At 40.1% G+C, this 22,847-nt stretch overlaps 1 protein-coding gene across 1 annotated transcript; it reads right to left on the reverse strand.

Moving 5' to 3' along the window:
• Positions 1-3,591: 3,591 nt before the first annotated feature.
• Positions 3,592-21,609, reverse strand: LOC116853887 (icarapin-like). The gene is made up of 3 exons (XM_032835198.1): positions 21,448-21,609; positions 8,521-8,624; positions 3,592-5,817 (listed from the first exon to the last, which is right to left on the reverse strand). Exons 1-3 carry the CDS (start codon positions 21,542-21,544, stop codon positions 5,575-5,577), a joined length of 444 nt encoding a protein of 147 aa, XP_032691089.1. The 5' UTR covers positions 21,545-21,609; the 3' UTR covers positions 3,592-5,574.
• Between the last annotated feature and the right edge of the window lie 1,238 nt (positions 21,610-22,847).

Consider the following 22,847-nt stretch of genomic DNA (forward strand, 5'->3'; position numbering starts at 1 on the left):
TGATGAATTCAACATGATTAGTCAATTCTTACGGTACGTCTTACGTTACTGTTATGTCAATTTGTGTGTGAAGGCCTTAAGCACTTGAAAATACTTTTCCTGAGTAGAGTAGTCGTGAATTGATCACGCGGTGCGCGCACATGGATAGTACACACATATCAGCAGGATCACTCAATAGGTTTGTTCGTGTCGCATGGCCCAACGTGCTCCTACTCGCTCCAACGTACTCTGATTGGTCCACGTGTTGACGTAAGCCAATCAGAGTGCGTTGGAGCGAATAGGAGCACGTTGGGGCATGCGACGCGAACAAACCTAATATGGCGCTTATCCCCACCACCAACCCATCGCCCAGAGTCAGCAGTCTAGTTAGTATATAGAAATCTATAGTTACACCAGAGTTCCGACCATAGACATAATAGAGAGCGTCCCGATTGACCACGGTACGATTGGACACAACCAACCGATGAAAAGAATTATCTAGTGAATTACTAGGTCGAACCAATTATTACAATCTGTATCCAATCGTATCGTGGTCAATCGGGTCCCACCCGACATAATATATCTAGACCGAGCGTTGAGGAGTGGGGGTAAGAGGCACGTAGAAAAGGATGCATTGCATTTTGAACATGCAATGCATATTTATGTAATACTATTATATTGCTAAAGTCCGGTGCGGGAAATATATATTTCTCTCTCTTTCTGAGTGTATTATGAACGTTATGCGCATGCGTTAGATAGATATCGTATCCGCCAATGGGAAAACAAAATATACAAATTATACAAAGTTGCATGTAATAGGTTATGTATACCATATGCTATAAACATCAGCACCTGGAGATGCTATTTATGCGAAAAAGCAACTACAAGTGAAAATATCAGTTTACACAGGTAAGGAAGCAGCTATCCAAGTTAAATACATGTCACGCACAGACACTTTTACTTTATATATATATATATATATATATATATATATATATAACATCATCTAATACTTTATATATAGATAACATCATTTGATCGCCGCGCCTGCGCACTACGATCAAAATATACTCCTCGAACATCGTCTGTCCTTCCATTCTGGGACAAGCTCCTCTTATGGCTTTTGCACACAGGACGCGGTAATGCTTGCCGCATGACGGAAATTCGCGCGACAGCCAATCAATATGCTGCTTTCCGTAATAACTTTCTAGCTCTTACGGAAAAACAACATATTGATTGGCTGTCGCGTGGACTTCTGCGCGGCAAACATTATCGCGTCCTGTGTTCAGGAACCATTACAGGCAGCATAGGGCTATTAGCAATATAGTAGTATTATATACATACTTTTGAGACCCTGCGTTCTCTCTTATTTGCATATCTCTGTAACACAACGTTTCTTACGCATACGCTTATCACAAGAGAGAACGCAGGGTATCAAAACGCAATGCATCCTTTTCTACGTGCTCTTACCCCCATTCCTCAAATAAAGACAAACGCTCGGTCTAGATATATTACGTCTATGGTTCTGACAGGGTTGAACGTTACCAACTATATAAAGTTAGTTACAATACCTCCTGACAGTGAACTCAACCTATACTGGAAGGCTTATGGCTCCTGCACACAGGACGCGGTAATGCTTGCTGCGGGACGGAAGTCCGCGCGACAGCCAATCAATATGTTGTTTTTCCGTAAGAGCTAGAAGGTTATTACGGAAAGCAGCATATTGATTGGCTGTCGCGCAAACTTTTGCCACGCGGCAAGCATTACCGCGTCCTGTGTGCAGGAGCCATTAGTCTCGATCCACAATAGGTATAGTAAGCTTTAAGCCTTAAGAAATTGACCAATCACAGTCAAATTTGAGGAGAATAATCGGCTGTGATTGGTCAATTTCTTAAGGTTTAAAGCTTACTACACCTATTGTGGCTCGGGACTAAGGGCCGTGGCACACAAAAAAAACTTAAGCAGTAAGACGTAAGCAGTAAGCAAATTGACCAATCACAGTCATTGATTCTTGGACCGTAAGAAGAATCGATGACTGTGATTGGTCAATTTGCTTACTGCTTACGTTTTAAGTTTTTTTGTGTGCCACTAGTCTTAGGCCTAGTTGCAACAACATTATTTTGGCTTTAAGCGAAATTTAAACATTTATCTATCCTTGTCTTTCTTTCTAAATAAATAAAGATATACGTATATTTAATTCTCGCTTAAAATCAAAATAACATTGGTGCAACCGGGCCTTAGTCAAATGGGAAGTAACGGGCCGAGTGAAAGGGAAAACAAGAATCGTTTTCTCTCTTTCTATTGCTGTACTATTTGATCTAAAAACATCGGCTTGAACGACTAGAAGAGACAATAATCATAACCTCTTTATAAAGGCTGCATTCTGAAATTTATAATATACGTGACATAAACTATAGATTTCCAGTACTGGCAGTAAATTTCGGAACACAATCAAAATGGAAAGAAATATTTCTGTGAAAGATATCTGTAAGCAGAAGAGAGCATAGAAATTTTCAACCAATCAAAAATCACTAGACAGAGAAAGAAGCGGTGACTTCAACAACCTATCTCTTTCTTTTCGTGCCCGGCTTCGAAGCATTGCAGTAAGCCTTTCAGTATGTATATAGTTCACTGGGACAAATCAACTTTCTCACTCTGTTTTAAATTGCCAAGTTCTAGCTTCACTTTGCGGACAGAATGCTTGATCTATGTATATACGTCATTGGTCATTGCCCGTACGGCAGGGTGCGCATGATACATACACTTGGGACATAGGAAAAGCATTCTGATGTGTGACAAATCTGACATTATAAATGACCTATAAAACGACAGAGGTGCTACGTACTATTTAGCGAACGCGAATTCGCTAACTATTTTATAACGCAAAATGAAAGTAAAGGCCTTTGCAGAATATCAGGCAACAGGCAATAGGAACAGGGAATAGGAATTTGGATTGGTCAATTATTTCTATTTTTTGTTCCTATTGGCTAATACCTATTCTTATTGTCTGTAGCCTGGCGATTGTGCAAGGTTCTAACTCGCTATATCTAAAATCGTATAAAAAAATTGCTCATGTTAACATCATATAATCATCATGAATAGGTTAATATTTTTGTCGCCTTTCGATGATTTCAGACAACACGAAACATATTTTTTACTCGTAACAGCTGTATAACATATTTCAATGCGCCAATGTGCTTATCTAAAGTTTGTTAAATATTTCTTAAGTCTTTGATAATATGACATTGCATTGTCTTTAAAAATAATGTCTTAATTATCATCTCTTAAATTGGAGATCGTCAAAGTCAGGGGTTTAGGGGATCATTTACCTTTGTCGCTTCTAAAAACGAAAATTTGTTAGGTAGTGAAATTAATTAGGGCAAGCTGGAATTTACAAACGCGCGACTTTTGAACATAATGAAAATGAAACTTTAACATGTCTTCGAAAATTAATTCAGTCGGAATGAGCGAACATTCGCGGAACGTGCACACGCGGGATTTGACGGTGACGAAGGTGAAAATTAAATACGGCTTTGGGAGTTAATTTTACTAGATGTAGGAAAATACGACGGCGAAAGAAGCGTGCTTCCTATTAAATATGAAACATGCGTATCTGCGTTAGTGAAAATTTAATTTGGTTTTTCCATCGACCGTGACTGTCCGCGAATTGTCGGACGCAAAAATTTCGAGATTGTCGCGTGGCATTTCAATTCGGAGACACGCGAATCGCGCGCACACGAGATGATATTCACGTGTGTGTGTGTGTGTGTTATCAGGATAATAATCAATAATATTCTCTCTCTCTCTCTCTCTCTCTCTCTCTCTCTCTCTCTCTCTCTTTCTAACCAGCTTACAATATGACTTACTTTATATAGGAGAGATACATCTGTAAGTATATTAAAATTCACGAATATGTAATACTACAGAAAGAAACGTACATGTTTTTGTATAAACTTATAATAGATTCACTGAAGCATGGGTCGAATTTTCCGTGAAGCCGCTATTACTTTTGTAAATCGTTTACGAACGTTCACTCGTATAAATACTTGATCGCATATAACTGACACATACTGTCTAACGTAGTGTGCTTTGCTGAAGATCCCATTGTCGAAGAAACTGAAAGAGGATGAAATATCTGAGGATAGAATATACGTAGGAAGCATACGTTTATTAAATATCAACCACGCAATCGCTCGTAGGACAACAATCCTCCGCGTCGTTGCGCGATATACGGAACTGAAAGTCATAATGCGACTATAACCAGCAATTTAGTCGTCTAGCTCGCATTTGTAATTAGTCTCGTACGGCACGTAACGAGCGTTTACGTGAGAAATCTGGTGCGCCTAAGATCAGATAAATGTTACGCTCGATGAACGATACACTGAAAAAAAAATTCTTTTTGTATTTGTAACTATTCAATTCTATAGAAACAACTAAATATTATAATCAAGAAACCATTTTTTTTTAATTTTATTACTCGTGCGTTAACAATAATAATCTTATATGCAAGTTACTACTACTATTTCCGTGTTGAAACGACCAAAAAGAAATACGGCTGGAGCCGAGAATAATTATAATTTTAGTTAGATCGATCATTCTTTTTTCTCTCAGTGTGTAATTAATTGAGCGCTGTGTCGATATTATTACAAAATAGCTCCTTCTGTATAAATAATTATCTTTGTCAACGCAGGAACTCTGTGGTGACGCATTTGGCTTTGCGTGTCGACGCTTTCACCTTCTTTGAGCGGCGCTCGAGTATGAGAGAAAATGACACAAACGAACGTCCACTCATATATGTAACGTATACGCGTTCGTTGGATACCAGTTTAGCAATGATTTCAACTAGTTTGTAGAATGCAATTCGTTAAAGTCGTATCGAAATTAAATATGCAGATTTCTGTGTAAATGTTATAAATCAGGAAGGATCTCTCTGAACACGAGAGAAATTTGGAAAGCGTAAAAAAATTCCAACGTAACGTTTTATTTCCAGAGAGCGCTAACAAGCCTCTTTGCAACATGTTCACTAATACCGAATCCCGTTATTGGAGACGCACGCTGAACATTAAATTCCACTGATAACGGGGCAATTAATATTTCTCAATAATTTAAAACTGAATTAAACGAATTGATTTTCTCAATTAAAAAAAAATCATTTTTTTCACTGTATATATTATTTATATATTTCCATGCACACACTCGTGTGTGTGTGTATATATATGTGTATATATGTGTGTGTATATATATATATATATATATATATATATATAAATGTGTGTGTGTGTGTATTTTCACAATATTCCAGTTCTTTCAGCGACAGTAATTCTTCTAGAGCGCGGGCAAACACTGTAAACCGATCGACAGTAGTGTATCGATACGCGAGAAGCGATAGTAAAACAACGGGAAAAAAAAGGAAACGTAACTATTACAATAATATCGTTATTTTAACGTGATGCGCTCTCATATCGCATCAAATATTACTCTACTACATCCGTCGAGGATCGCGACCAGGTCGACCACGATACTATACTACGTTGCCGGGCACGTATATCGCCGACATGAGCGCTTCCCTCTATTCTCTCGTTTTCCTTCTCGTTTTTAAGCGTTCAATGTGTCTCCTCCGTTCTTCGGTATCTCATTGTTGAAGTCCTCGACCGTCTCGGCGCTTCCCGGATTCTCTGTCGCCCTCGGCGACATTGTGTTCGCATCGCTGCCGATCGGCGGCACCGTGTCGTCCTGCGGCTTCACGTCGATGATGCGGATGCGGAACGCGGTACCGCTGGTGTCGTCGCCCGACGTATACGTCGTCTCGTTGATCGTTACCACGTGGCCGTCAATGATCTGCAAGTAGAAAACGCTTTAGACGCGAATTTGATTGGCCGTTTCGAGTGAGGGAATGTATCGTACATATTTATTACAGAAGGAAGAAATTTTATTTCGCTTTGTATCGCTCAAAAAGACTTTGCTTCTGACAAAGAAAAGATAATCTTGCGTCTTCAATTTTCTGAAAAATGTTACTCTTTTTAACTCTTTAAGACTCAGTGGATATGATTGTCATGTGCATTCAAGTTTGAGTTCTTCCAAAACTACTTATTTTGGCAAAATAACGATTCCATTGATATAATATTGTCGATCCATCCTAGAACTATATTATTCACCCCAAATAGCGATTTTCCCGCTGAAAAAGCCGATATGTCGATCGTGTGCGGAACAGAATCGTCAATGCTCAAAATTGTGTGTACAATTTTTTCCACGAAAAAAAGGAAGGAAATTTTATCAATTCTTTATTCTTTGTCAATTCTTTATCAATGTCATCTTACAGTACAAGAGTGACACTTTCATGCTCATTGTCATAGTTGTAAGGTTTATTAATGCTTCTGGTGCCACTGCTGCGGATCCTTGATCTAGTGATGTCTGTAGATGCGAGAAAGCGCATATCAAAAATTCTTGCGTTTCCTCCATTCTGACGTCATTGGATCAGGGTTCCACCACAGCAGTGGAACCAGAAGCCTTAAACTAACTTCTGTAGGCAAACATGATTGCACATAATTATATACGTTCAAAAAATCGTACTTTACGATAGTCAATTTTATTTGAACTACAAAACTTTTCGTCAAGAGCATCTTTTAAGATGCTGTTTTATAAAGAAAAAATTTGACTCGAACGGTATCGATGTCTGAGCCTTAAAGGATTAAAAAAGAAAACAATTTATTTTGTCTCGTGGTTGCTCAAAAAGATTAGGTAGCGCTTTTTTAAATGCGCATGTTATCTAATGAGTATTTAAAATATTGATGATAATTTTCGTAGCACCTGACCTCTTAATCGTTATAAAAATACATTATTTCAGCTATTCATTATAATTTATTAAAATTTTATGGAAATTCAATTTTATTCGTATTATTAAAATTTTAATGATGAAAACTCGATTATCATTTAGCCGTTTCTTCTTTTCGATCTGAAATCAGATCGAACGTATAATTTCATCCGTTTTAGCGATTTCTTTTTTCACGAAGTTAACATAAGATACAAGCCGGAAATTGCAACTTCAAAATTAATGAAGCTTCATTAACGGAGGATTTGCATCTGTTACGTGAGTTTAGACGTATTTAAACGTGTCGGTGGAATGTAATGCGGCAACTCGTTCTGTTATAAAAAGAGATAGCGCTATAATCAAAATTATTAGAACTGGTCCATTAAGTTACACACACACACACACACACACACATATATAAAAGTACTCTCTATGAAAACGTTACCACACACGTAAACGTTACCACACACGTAAAAACGCGCAGTTAACAAAGTTTCGTTCAATATTTACACATTTTCTCGGAAGAAAGTCAAATCACATCTTTCGATTGTCCCAAGTCCCGACTCCTCTATGCTCTATCTCTTCTCCACTATCTATTTGATTTCTATATTTTTAAATCTATTGTGCTAGAAAAAAGAAGACACTGTCCCTCAGAGGAATTGTTATTTCTTACGTGTATTGTCCTAGAAAAGAATAAACTTCCCACTCCTTCTCGCCTTTTGCCTCTTTGCCTCCGCCTCTGCTTTAGGCGGAGAATGTTCGCGTGCAAACGACGGGTTTTACGTGAGAATAGCGCAGTGTCTGAGAAAGAAGGCCGAGAGAAATAGAGGGAGAAGGAGAGGGAGAGGAAGGGAGAGGAAGAGAGAGAGAGAGAGAGAGAGAGAGAGAGAGAGAGAGAGAGAGGAAGAGAGAGACAGAGAGAGAACAAGCTCGGCGAACTTTTCGGCGGGTAGTCATCCGCTTCCGTTAGTCGCGCTTTGTGCGGCAAGTCGCATTTAAGCGTTAAGCGACTTACATATCAGAGATGGCGGCGCGCAGATTCCGAGCGTGTAACAATACGCGACGGGAAATGCAGTAATCCGATCACCACCAACGCCGTACACTTGGCGTTGCCATCCCATTGTTAAAGGGATCCTACCCCAACTTCCCCTGCGATCTCTCCCTCTCTCTATTTCTCGTCCTCGCGTTGCCGCGGTTTACACGTGTACGTAAATTGCTGGCGATGCATTATCCGCGCGACGTGTCCGGCGGTAGAGTTTCCTCGCGTGTCGCCGGGATTATTTTACTTTGCTCTTTGTGACATGGCGTCATTAACCAACGGTTCGAAATCTGGCGATCCTGCTGGCAAAAATATCTAAATGCGGCGCGCTCCGAAAAACGGAGCAGGATCGCCAGCTTCGGGTGGTGGGAGAGAGATAGGAGAAAGCGGCGTGATAATTTTATCGATTAACAATAAACCTACAGTCTACTGGGTAGACTGGCGATGAAACTTTTACATTCTTAGCGGAAGATCAATGTTTCGCGCGTTTAAAACATTCAGCGATCTCTTAAAACTTTGAAGAATCTCGCCGAATAAATTATAAATTAAAAAGCGAAAGAGATTCGTGGGGAGTGGAAGAATGGGCGATTGTGTTCGCTCGACCGAGTCGGTCGAGAAGGAAAAAGGTAAACGAAAGAGGAACGGCGTGAGAGAAAGATCGCGTATTTGCGAAACGCGCCTGTCGGTCGCTTACCTTAGTGGTGGAAGTTGTGTTTGCTCCTTCGGGAACCTTGATGTTCAAGGGATTGGGTATGTTCCAGAAGTAGTTCAACAGATTCTGCCTGATTCTGTCCATATCTGGAAAGGAATGAAGCTAATATTAAAAGGACGAGAGTTCTCGCAGATTTCTTACTTATTGAAGGTGTACGGGCTGTAATATGCGCGAATGATGCTTTCGTATGTAATTCTTGAATCTGCTTTTCATTTTGGGAATGTCGACAACAACGACACGCGCGATAAAGTACGCTCGATAATGCATGAATTTAAAACATGTGTAAATGCCAGTTTGATTGTTAAAAACGAAAAAAAAAGAAAGAAAAATCATTCGTCAAGCATTCAGAGATAATGGTTTTTTAGAGCCACATGTTGTGTCGCGGTGGTTCGCGAAATCACGTTTTCATGATTTGGATTTGGGAAATGAAACGTACGCGGCGACATACCTATCGACCCGTGTAACGACTTATCGCGAAAAAAAAATAATTCGCCGAAATAATTTGCAACGAAATATATCACTCAATATCGCGATCGCGCTAGCATTTTTCACTCAACCGTGCATAATAATGTGATCCCTGCAATATACTCAATATACTATAGAATCTTAACGGAGATTCTTCTATGTGAGAATCCTCGAGAGGATTTTTCTAAAACCAAAAAGAAAGAAAATATTCTTTCTCAAGTTGGGGGAATTCTGTCCTTCATTTAGATTAAGAGAAAAAAATTTGCTAAGAAATAGCAAATACTTATTCTCGATGGATACTAACGACATATTTACTTATGCTAAGGTCCTTTTAAGCTTTTTTAAGAAGATATGTCTATTTTCTTATTTGAAATATATTTTATATTAGTATAAGAGATATATATTAATATATATGTTACTCACACCGAATAAATATTTTTTTCGACATTTTTTCTCCCAGTGTACAGTATAAGTGTTATTTTTGATAAAAATTTCTTCTAATAAGAGGGCATTCTCTCTGCTTCAGTAAGTAAACATGTTCCTTTCTTGACACAAGAAAAAAAAGTTGAAATAATAGATTTCCGATTGATAGTCGACTTGGTTAGAAGAGAGAGATTTTCGTGCGGCAAGAGCTTTCGCTTAGAATATGGGATCTTGGGAAATGACGTTTTGCAACTAGACTTCTTTCCTCGAACGTTAAAATATTTTCCTCTCGGTTGTGGAAAAACACTCGTGAGGCCGTGTATAATAAGGCCGTGTGTAGTTATGGAAGGATGATTCAAGCCAAACGTTTCGAAAAAAGTGAAGATGAAAATTTGATTACCGGCAAAGGGGTAAGAGAGATGAGGTGTACTTTGCGCAATCGTTCGCAGAAGTCACTCATTCTTGCATAACCTATGACCAGATATAAAAGGATTGGTTACATTTTTTTCCGAAAGTGTTTCAATGCAATTTCGTACATATGCGAAAATTAGAGTTTTTGATAGCGATTATCACTCGCGACAAGTCCCCCGGTGTATTCGCACTTACGCCGAAGAGTATTAAATGCAGCTGCGGGCTCTCAAGATCGCTGCATGCTCCGTGCGCGAATATTGCCAGAACTTTTGTATCGCGAGTCGTACATTTAGCGACCGTTCCGCCGTTGATTCCGCCTAGTTACCGTTCCGTTTCATTTTAACGACCCAATAGCGCTTTATTGCGATTCGGCGTGAATCAGGTCGTGTGCACACTAGAACGATGAGTCGAACGACGCATCAAACAACAAATGAGGACAGTAATACGTTCGTGTCTCTTTTAAATCTCGCAAAAAGGACTCGGTGTAGTACACACCGAAGAATCGCATTTCGCGAGTGCGACGCGCATCAAACTATTTGGCGCACGTTTATGGACCGCGACATATGGACGATATGAAAGTTGTTTCTCTGAAATATATACGCAATTCGCGCGCGTGCGACCATATATTACTCTTGACGATACGGTCAATTGATATTTAGTTGCGTTTTATTCACTGGCCAAATCTCCCGCAACAGAGTATGTTTCTCTCTACTCTACATATTTTCATATCTCTCCTCAACAAACATTTCTATCGTCATGGATATCGTGTCAGTATATCTCGGCGAATTCGCGAGAGGAATATCGTTACGCAATTTCGGCGGTCTCGCGATAAGACGCGCGCGCTGTTGACGCGCGCGTTATAAATAAAACGATGGTTGATCCGGCGACCCACTATTTCGCGAAATGCAATAATAATTTATGCCATGACCGCGAGAGGAGAGAGACAGAGAGAAAGCAAGGAGGAAGAGGAGACGCGCGGGGTCGCGCGCGCCGATAAATTTTGCATACTTTATTGCGCTTACAATGCGGTCGTCGAGGCAAAATAGTCGACTGTATCGGCCGATTATTGCTATGTGGAATCTCAATGAGGACGCGCCGCAGTCGGCGTATTATTCGACAACGGGCTTCGTTTGCATAGAAAAATTTGCAAAACGCGGGGGCAACGACACGGTTCGGCATCGAGTACCGGCCATTGAAATCGACGCGTTACCGGCTCTCTTCGCACGCGATAATTTTAATTAGCCGGCGAAACGGCCGGCTATTGTTAAAAACGACCGTCCATAAACGCTTATTTCGAAATCCGACGCGTGCCGGAATACGAAGCGCGATTTATCAATGTCCGAATTCCGGCCAAGGGAAATTTCAATATCGATTTTCGCATTTTAGCGCGAGCAACAAGTAAACAGTTTTATTAGACCGATCGTGTTAAATAATTTACCATGAAACTATCAAAAGTGTAAAATATTTTTTTCTTTTTCTTACCCATTTCTTTTTTTATCTATCTCATCGCCGGAGAGAAATGTAAGAGGGTCCGAGAATTTTTGCCTAACGTTCATTTTATCTTAATGCTAAAGTACGTTTGCGAAAGAAACTTGAATCAAGCTTGAATCCTAGATATCTGTAGATTAAAATTTTAGAATTTCCACTGTCTCGTTAAAGTCTTACCACACGAATGGAGATGAAATTTCACAAGCTACCGTTATTACTTATGCCACTGCTATTGTGCACTGCGTGCTTTAATTGCGCCGATCTTGCTCCATTCCATGTGAGATTACACACAGTAACCAAGTCTTACAATTAGCGCGGTCTTTGCATGCGAAATCATCGGCTCTCGACGTGACGAACACGTGGTAACGTGATGAATATTCTGATATATCGGCCAAGTTCTGAATCAGAGAAGGCGAGAACCTGTTGTGAAACCGGTATCGACAATTCAATAGAAGGCCAACTGGTCTCAAAATTGACGAAGACTTTACTAGGTCCGCTTTGTCTTGTGTTTCGTGTACACACACACACACACACACACACACACACACACATATATATATATATATATATATATATATAAAGCTCTTAATTCTCAATGTAATCGTGTTAAACTGAAAATAACGACTGTACAAACGTCAGAGATAAAAGAAAAGAAATATACCTGAGCTGCGTGGTGAAAAACATTTTGTGTTGAAGTCGATCGGTGTAGAAATGTTTGTATCATATCTTATCCGTGCGTTAATTCAACATATCTTGTTACTTTTTGACGATACGAAGATACATGAAAACGCAATTGTGTGTGTCCAACTATCAGAGAATTCCCGTAACAATCTAACTGAAAAATACTTGTGTAACAATTCCCGTGTAACAATCTAACTGAAAAATACTTGTCAGGAATCAACCGCGGGGCTAGGTGTCTCAAATTTCCAAATTTCAAAGTTAAGACTCCTCAGACGACTGATTGTTGCGACTGAACTGTACAAAGCCTTCTTCTGTGTGTTAATATCCGTCACGGACATCCTGTTGACCGTATATAATATTTTGTTTTGTGATAACCATGATAGAAACCATGACAGAAACATGCAGTGGCCATCTCGATTCGATTGCTCAGTATGGCGCAGGGTAAAAAGGTCAAAATTCTCTCTTGTCGAGATGCCAATTTTCCAATCATTTCGCGCGCTGTGTCCATAATTATGGGACAACTTTACCTCGCTTCCGCCCGCTCAATTTCAGTCATTTTATGAACGAAAATTGCTTTTATTGTCCGAAATAATGTATATTGTGACTACTTGCAAGAAACATTCTAGCTACTAACGTGTCGCTTGATTCATTCATGATGGAGAATATCAATAGGAAATATACTTTGCTTCTACTAGGTTTTCTTTTTTTTACAATATTGTTGCGATTTTAATGAAACTCGGGGAGAAAGTATCCATATTCTAAGAGGACCATTTCGCGATTCTGTGTACATATCCACTGTTCCTCTCAAGATAAATAGTAAAAGAAGAAGCGCAACGGAGCCATTTAGAGTAAGGTCTTCTCTACTCGCACGAGTATCACTATCGATATTGCGTAAAATATACAAGATTTTTTTCATTCCGTAAGCTCCACGCGGAGCTTACGGTGTGTTTCCGGCGACGGATAGTTCCGAAAACAACGCCTTCGCGTTGCAAATCGTTCGGCGCGCTTTATTATTAAATTTTAGATTGTGCTGAAATAATAAACAGCGCGTGAAATGATCGGAAAATTGGCATCCGTGAGCTCTCGCTCGCTCGCGGTAACACGCGGTCCCCCGGGCCCATTTCCAGTCCGCCACGGTCTCCCACGGTGCCGTGTCACGCGGATTTGAATAACGATTCATCGAGTCGCGCAATCAACGATTACTGCTGCAAATCGCCGTCCCATTCGCCGCGGCGAATTCACCCCTCCGACGGATTACGAATTATACTGGCGGGACGGCCGATTATCTACTTTTCGACGTGCTTTTGACGATGCGCCGTGATCAAAGCTCAGAGTTCCCGCTCGAAAATGGACGGTGAAAGTGATCAACTTTATGCTCCTGTGCGTCGACCTTGGAGCCATGCGTGTCGATCCCGGGCGGTGCGACCTTTGCGAATGACATTTCGTTACCTTCCAATCCGCGTGTTGCGAAAGCGTTTCGATGCCATTAAGAGAGTGCTTCCCTCGCGATCTCATTTGTCACACTGAGAAAAAAGCAGTTGGACCGATAAAATCGACCGCCTTTGAAGAAATCTATTGAACGAATTGGACGACAATAAGTTGCGTTGGTATTAGTCCACCGAGCAAGTCGCGATGGTCGAATCGACTGATAACTCTCATCACAGCAACTATACAAGTCGTTCGTCCGACCAAACGTCGATTTTGTTCATTCGAGCAAAGTCTCATTAACTTAACTACTTTCTCTTCTATGCTGTCGTTTAGCGAGAAATATTCTCAACAATATGTCGAGTCCGTGGTGAAAACTTGTCGAGCCGCGATACGCAAATTGATACTGATGAAATTGGTACAATTCGCGCAATTTCGCCGTTTATCATCACGTACGCGAATATGCGACGCAAACTTTCGCGTTTTACGCCTTATTTACGATTGCGCGCTACGTAACCGACAGTGAAAAGCCAAATTTGACATTCGTCACACGCTACTTTAGAAATAGTTGCCTCAAGACGGACAGATTGAGACCAAAAGTCTCTTTTACACACACACACACACACATATATATATATATATATCGCATGTGTGCATATAGGAGGAAAACATACTTTTCCGGCGATCTAACGCGTTTCTCTAATTCTACCCGACGGCGATTCCGGCATATAACTTGGTCGCTTCAGTCGATCGGGCAAGGCAATATAATCAGAGCTTCGAGAGTCTGACATCGTGTAGCGACTCTTGAGCGTGTCGCGACTTGCAAATAGGCATGCACTAAAACTATCCGCCGCGCGCTGCATTCCGCACGAGTGCCCGTGGAATTTGATATATGAGATACACGTAAGAGATCGCATGCAGCTGTACGCGCCGCTCACAAATTTATCCTCTGTGATTCGCGCGCGAAGAGTCGCTCGCCATTTCATAACGAAATCCTCAAGAATGTCGTTAAGAAGAAGGTGTCACATACTTGAAAACTCTACCGACGACGAGAAATCGACCCTTCTTTCTGAAAAGGTTACGACGCATTGGTGACACAGCATTACAAAGGCACAACAAGATGAAAGTACGTTCAAGAATGAATTATTCAATATGTGACGAAGATGAAAATAAGAAAGATTTCAAAATTAACGTCACAAGCTATCAGTTGGTAAATATTTGATACAAAAGTTGATACAAAAGTTGATATTTGATACAAAAAAATTGACTATATATATATATATATACAAAATTTATATAAGCGATTTGCATATTTGAATGAAGTTGCAGTGTTTCGAGTTCACATTTATACGAGATCTACGGGAAAGGCAAAAAAGATAACGTGTTCGTCTGACACGTCATTTTGCTCTACGTTGTCGTATATATCTTTCTGTACACATTCATATATTGCACATTGCAATATTTTCGCAAATATATCTATGCGCGCGTTAACTTATTACTTTCCTAAAAACACGTGCGGTGCCTTTTGTATGCCTTTTTCTCTGGATTGCCCAACAGTCTTTGGCGGTGCATCAAAAACAAAATTCAATGTTTCTATATAATTTTTATATGTGTCACACTATCGAATAATTCAACGACTGTCGACGTGAAATGCTAAAAATCGTAATATCCATCATCGCCGCTCCCTCATAAATTTTCCGATAAATCACGCCGCGCGGGATTATCGCCGAATTTATCTATCAATTTATCAATTCATTAATTTATTAATTTCCCGTACACGCGCGCGCGCGCGCGACACATACGCCATCTCGCGAAAATGTCCCCGCGCGAGAACGGCTCTTTGGAAAATAGCGGAGTTCGCGCGAGCAGTCGCGCCAATTAATTCTCTTGCGCGACCTGTTAATTTTCCCTGAAAAATTTAATTTTCGGCCGAGCTTTAATCATGCCGCACGCAATGTCAAGCGAAATTTCAGTAGAGGGAAAAGCTTGCCCTTCCTGAGAGGCCACGGCTGCGCGCGATCTACAAAGGGAATGATCAGCGCTTAGAAGAACGCTCGCAATGACATTACGCTATATAGAGGCGCTATTAATGTTCCGATACTTTTTTACACGCTCGCGCGTATCGAAGGATCCGTCCGTCCGTCCGTCGCAAAACCAGCCGGCGCATTTCACTCCTTTTCCCGCGCGAAAGTCTGACGGATCGCGCGCGTTCGAAAATAAAAATTCGTCCGCTTTATTTCCGGCGTTCGCGCGCGCAATTTGAAGGTATTTTTAACTTGATGCATGTAGCGCACAACTGCATAACTTAATAAAGTCCGGACATCTATGTGTTCACATAAATATCTGCGCCCGGAATAAACCTCGCGTTTTTTTCTTCTCTTTTTTTATGCCACATGCAACGTAAATAATCACGTGCTTATATCGCGCAGATACAGCAATTTTCTCTCGCGACAAGCTCAGTATCAAACGTCGACCGCGCGCACTGTCGCGACCTTTACCCACTGTCTCGCCACTTGGAGAGGCCGCGAGACGCGACGTCGACGTGGACGTCGCTGTCGTCGTCGTCGTCGTGGACTTGCCTCCGCCGAGGTGTGCAGCACGTGCCGCGAGCGCCGCCGGATCTCGAGATCTCTCGCCTTGTTACGAATTCCACGCGATAACACCGCCGTTAATCACGCCGATCGATCGACCAGTCTTTTCTGTCGCGCGTTTTTATGCGAAAATATGTATGCACAGAGAGATGATATTTGTCACACACTGGCGATGTGCGCGCCGAATTCACTGCTGCTTTCGATAACGCGCGAGTGTCGCACAATGGGGCAACGATGACAGATAGTAACGGAGATTTAGCCCCCGTGTAATTCCGAGGTCTTATCTCTTTCGGACCAAGATCGCACATATACAACGCCGTGTCTCCGGTCGATAATTCAACAGTCACCGCTAATTACGCGCCAACGTGCGCGCACTTGGAGCATGAAAGTTTCGCAACACGTGAGTAAGTTTTTATTGCCGTGTCAATTGAATTTACACGACTTATACTGGCGAGGGAGATAATTCGAACGCTTCAATTTCTTGAAATTGTGCGAATGACGCTTACGTTTCAAAATATTGAAACGTTTTATCGGATGGGAATTTGCCGGGTTTTATACCGCCGACAGGTCGATCCGTCGCGAAAAGGAAATCCGTAGTTCTGGCGACGCCAGAGTTGGTAATCGCGACCCAGCTAATTAGAACGATATATTCTGGTAATTGCTTTCATTACAATGCCGCCAACTTTTCTTTTCTCATCGATGCGATTCTGTAATTATATCGATTAACGCGACGCGACGGACGTAACCCTGCAAAGCGCAAGCTTGCGCACTACGCGCGAACGATAAGCGTGTAGCATTTATATATGCATTAAGGAAATTGCGTCCAAGTTGCAACAATTTCGAGGGATTGCGCGAATTTTTCAGGTCGCGGTACCATTCAGCCGATTCCCATGTGAAATTTTTGCTTATTCGGATGCATATTCGACGTTCTGACGCATATTGTTTGCACTCTATAAATATTTATAGAACGAGCGTCGCGCACGCGACACGCATAAAAATATTTAACGAAAATTTTGTTAAATATTAGTCGATAAAAAGGCACGAAAATATACATCCAACGTGGACGGCTTTTTCGCGCTGCTTTATTTACTCGACCATGCACATCTGGTAGATTTCGATTGGAGAAAAACTTGTCCCAAAAGACAAACAAATTTTACGCACTAGGCGGCCTGCAATTGTGACTCTGCGAGTTTTTTCTTCTTTTTTTGCGCATATGTAATTGGTCATTATTTAAGAATGATCCAAAATTCATAAAATTATGATTATTGTGTTACCAACTGGTAGCTCATACGTCTTTCTATGTCAAATCCTGGCTTTTTTCTCAGTTGCGTCTCTTTTACCCATTTATTTTTTTAAGAATTGCAATGAGTACTCTTACAGAGTAGGAGGAGATTGGCTATGCCTTGACTTATTGAAGAATTGCATAAAGAACCTCAGTGCTGCCTACCTTTGAAATCGTGTACCAAATTTTCATCTCCATTTTCATCTCGAAACGTACTTTATGTGGGTTAGATCGTTGTTGCATAACTACGGTCAATTATATTGCGGATATATCGCGGGGGCGATGGCGCGGCTCATATTTCTTTCTTGCATTTATTCGGGCAGTCTGCCGGAAACAAAGGGAGACGAGACGGGACTTTAATATTTGGCTTTTCCCTTTTCAGACATTCAATTATTTCTAGTATTTTATATTTGATTTTAAATTATATATAATATATATTCTTATCTGTGAGGAAGAGTATATTTATATGCCGACTTTTGTTTTTAGATACGTGTATAGCGCGTCCTTATTTTTACTAACGATTATTTCGCCTCTTTCTCTCTTGAAAGAGTGTAATTAAAATTTCATATGTTTCGCGAGTTTCGGATCTTTGGGATTTTAATTCGAATAGCTGTGTCTGCGATCCGGCCGGATAAACATCCGACCGAAAGTTTCGATAACGCGTGCTCGTTTTGACACTTGGAATTCTGGTATCGCGTGCGAATTCACTTATAGGATCATCATGATATCGCAAATAGCGATATCGTTTCGGTGATAGATCCAACTCGAAATGTTACGTAACGAGAGTGACGGCTGGCACGCACACGCCTACACACGAATACGTGAGTCATTATCCGCGAGACATTATGCGGCTGCATCGCATACAGTGACGCGGATGTGCCAAAACCGCCGGATGTGTTTTTACCGCGCGGACTCAGCGTGCAAAAGCGTCCATAGTTTTCGAATAATTGACGACTAACTAAACGAAGGGCTTCCGCACACAGTCACGCTTTAAGAGAGAGAGGAAGAGAGATTGCAAACAAGATCAATAATAAAATCATACTTTCTTACGAGGAAAACACTGTGAATATAGCTGAATATAATACTGTAATAAAATATTAATGTTATTTTACGCACAAGAGGAAACCATAATATTCTGAAAATAGTATTCAGTGCTGTATGGTACAACTAAACCCTACAAAACTCTTAGCTGTAGAGAAGAAATATTTAAAAAATAAGAAATGTTTATTCGCACGCGGTGTGTGACTACTAGTAACATACTATGTATATAAATAGAATATCCGTCTCTCTCTCTCTCTCTCTCTCTCTCTCTCTCTCTCTCTCTCTCTCTCTGTATGTATGTGTGTGTGCGTTTCCTATCAACTCCTAAATCTTTTGATCGATCTGGACCGTATAGTTCCACAGGTACTAGACTACACGAGAAATCTGGACACTCTCCACTTCGCTCAGATTTTATCTCCTTGACACTTTGAATAATAATTTAATTTTAAATTCTAAGAAACTCGGGTAGTTTAAGCTAGTATTTACAAGCATTAAAACTGCATTCTTAAATAAACAATTGCTTACTTTTAAAACAACGGTTTTAAAAAAATGCACGTTTTAAAGAAAAACTTTTTTCACTGTATAAAATTATGCATATTAGTATAAGTAAATATGATATTGGTACCCACCGAATAAATTTTTTTTAAGTGTATTTTCTCTCAGTATAGTATTCCTTCTGCAGATTAGAAGGACAGTAATATTTCAGTTGAAACCTAAATATATACGAGGATGTATTAATTGAACATCACATATCATAAGGAGTACGGCTATGAAAACTATGTCAATTACGTATAACATCAACTTTTAATACATTATATCTTTATTCAACTCAAGTAATTTTTTTTCTGGTTAACTTTAAGCGGGCTTTATCTCTTTGTAAAGGCTTGAGCTTAGTTGCAGAGATAATGCAATGTTGAACAAACGAAAAGACAACGACTGACAATTACATAATGCGAGTAATTTTCGTTGAGAAGAAGCGATCTCTATACGAATCAATCGAGGACCGTTCAACCGCTCGAAAGAACATCCAATGTTGGAATATCTGTATATGAATCTGTATATGAATGCAGGTAGTATATCTGATCAGAAGAGCGGAAGTTGACTTCCGTAAAGCCATGCGATAACCAAGGGAATATACGCATAATACATCGATGCCGGCACTATGCATCAGCAAAGCTCGATTGCCCATCAGAAAAGAAAGAAACATTACATTTTTTTTATGTATTAAACACGATGACACACATCGCATATGTACTCGCAAAACAGAAATAACGCGTATAATCCAATTGTTACTCGGCTAATTTATTACTCAAACATACGAGGTTCTTTTTCCCTCTAAAAGTCACGCTACTTCGTAAATTGTACACGCGCGAGCTTTACGCACGATTAATTATTAAACACAGAACTTGACGCAAAGGTGAAGAGTTAATTTTGGGAAAATATTAATTCCATTTCAAACGTCGCACAAATTTTAAACGACAGAACGCTGTTTATATTAACTGTATTATTATTTCGAAAAAACACTGTATTAGTATTTAACATAATAAAATCCGACAATAAGCACCAATACACGTACCTGACATTTTTATTGTTTACAAACAGCAATATTTAAATTCTCAAGATAAAATATATACACACGTATATTGAGTGTATATATGTACTTTGTTTCAATCTTATATTTAACATTGTAAATTAAGCTCGTCTTCAGATAAACCGATAAAATAATATAAAGATGATGAGACGATCTCAAATATAAAATCTGACTATGAATACACCGCCCTAAATATTTGCATATTTAAAAACCAAAACAATAAAATCTATCACAAGTTCGTCACGAGTTTGCTCAAAACACATGCTGAAGTGAGCCTAGTGAATTTAGCGTTTCAATCAAGAATATTAAATTAAAACAAAAATGCATACTGCATACAGTCAACTTTTTAGTTGCGACAAAATGATACATTTCTCTGTATAAAGATATTATTCCATTTTTTTCTCCTTGAGAAATCAAAAGAAACATGTTTACTTGAAATAGAATGCCTTCTTAATAGAAAAGATTTCTATTAAGACGTGTAATGTAGACAAAAGATAAAATTTCTCCGTGGCATTAAGAATATCGTACTTGGAATACTTTCTCTTTGATTTTAGAAAAGGTTTCCTCTTGAGAGATCACATGTGTGTGTGTGTGTGTGTGTGTGTGTGTGTGTGTGTGTGTGTGTGTGTGTGTGTGTGTGTGTGTAAAGGTATTCTACTAAAAATAAAGACTACATCTTTTTGGGTGTACTTTTGCTTGAAATCTCACAAATGCCGCTCTCATCGACTGGGGCAATTCGAAAGCAAGCGGGGCATAAACAATCGACTTCTGGACGATACTGAGCGATCATCGATTAATAGGTCAAAGACAGACTTCTCTGACCAAGGCTCTCCCGGGGTGAATGATAGAACGCGATAATTGCTACACCATAAACAATAGCAAATGTCCGCATAGGCGCAGAGTGACGGAAGTTACGCACAGACAAACCGCATGTAAGCGGAATACGAGCCTGACGCGCGATGCAATCGTGGATGCGCATGCATTTCCGGCCGCGCGATGCGTGCGCGATGTTTGCGCACGCCTCTATGATCCACCTGTCAGAGGCAATACGTACACTCATATTCCGCGTTAGTGGATTCGCGTTAGAGCGCGGAAATACAGAAACGCTAATGAAAATAACGGGTTTGTATGCGCGGCTGTACTTAAGCGCTTGATTTAACACGACCGTCTAATTTCGATGCCTGTATTTATGGGGCCCACACGTACCGCGTATGTGGCGTTAAAATGTCATTTCAATGTTCACCACGCATTTGCTTGAAATCTTTACATTGGATGACTCAAACTGATAACCGTATGGTTATAACACGGTTGGCGTTAAACATGCAGCGAGAGAGCGACGTGTGTGTATCGATATAATAAATTTCCAATGTATTTTACATTAATATCATTTTATCAAGTGCGACGAGCATAACGCACAGTGCAGCTGAAAAAGCAGACTTCCAGATCAGGAATCAAAGCTTTATTACAGCTTCACTGTTTAGCTTAGTTCGACTATACAGGATATCACATACCGAAGAAGTTCGGCATGACAAAGAAAGAGTCCTCAAGATCGGATGAGTCCTCGAATGAGTCGCGTCGCCCACCTGTAACAGAAATGATTATCTTCATTGCACGATACACTTTTCCTTTTTCTTAAACGCGTCTAGTTCTTCAATCGGTTCTTATGCGAGAGCACGATTACTAATAACAACTGAGCAAACGACGACTTTTTGCGCGCGCAAAAACTTTTGGTTGGATCAAACAATTTTTAAATGGAATGAAGCAGATATTCCAGTTGGAGTGATCAGAATTCAATCTAAAGCCCGCATTAATAATCGTTACTCCCCTCAAATGAGACACTCAGATATTTGAGTACAGAGTCAGATAAAAGTTTACCGGAATCACGATTACAAATATAATGTCACATATATCATAGGGATTTTCAATTATAAAACTTGAATCCAACTCTGAATAAAAACAATCTGCAATCTGGTATCAGACAAGATTTGAGGCTTTCACGGCCATTGATACAATTCCGGAAGCTATACCTAGACATGGTATCAGACAAGTTTCAAGTAACAACTATTTATTAATACAGTCCTAAATTATCGAGATTTCTGGCTAGCTTGAACAGAATTCTGGTAACTTGGACCGCAAAGTTTTCGGAATATTTCACCAGAAATTTCACTGAACTTTTCTTCCGTGCGGCCAATTTCGGTAATTTCCAATGACCGTTAACGTAAACGTAGTCATTTTAGAGCTGTAATATTATTTCACTTTTTTATTTAAAAAGCCACTTTAGATCACATATTTGTATTTTTTAATGTTGAGTTGGGTGCGCTCTTCTGTACGTTTTATTAATAGGTATAATGACAATAAGTCGCGCGGACGTATTCCGCGATTTATTTGGAACAGTGCTATTAAAAACTTCACCGCGTGCGGCAGTGCGGCACAACGATGTGTGTGAGCGCGCGGAAAAGTCATAATCGCTCGGGCAATTAGGCGCGGAATAACCATTAATTACCTCATACATAACCCTATCCAGATAACGTGTGCTCATGAAGGATTTCTAATGAATATTACTGGCCATTGTTCAAAAGAGTACGGTATATCGTGTTCGATACACACAGTATTAGGAAATATCTAAATTCGATATAAAATGTAACGCGCGTAATAAGTGTCACCCCGTACATAATATCGACCTCAAATTTCGATGCTGCAGTTCCCCAAAATAAAGAAAAAACACACATTTTTGCGCAGCTTAGCCCTTTGTCCTCCAACTAGAGTAGTTATTACGTAAACTCACGAGTTTCGCTTTTTTGCCGCTTGCACAATACCCGTGGGACATAGAAATCACACGACAAATTATTTTCGAGACAAAGGAATAAAACGGTTCATTAGCGTCGCGCGATCATGGCGCTGGTACAGTCGA

This window comes from Odontomachus brunneus, unplaced genomic scaffold (assembly GCF_010583005.1).
Source record: "Odontomachus brunneus isolate Ranch 3 - 2012 unplaced genomic scaffold, Obru_v1 Obru_scaffold_007, whole genome shotgun sequence".
Lineage (NCBI taxonomy): Eukaryota > Metazoa > Arthropoda > Insecta > Hymenoptera > Formicidae > Odontomachus > Odontomachus brunneus.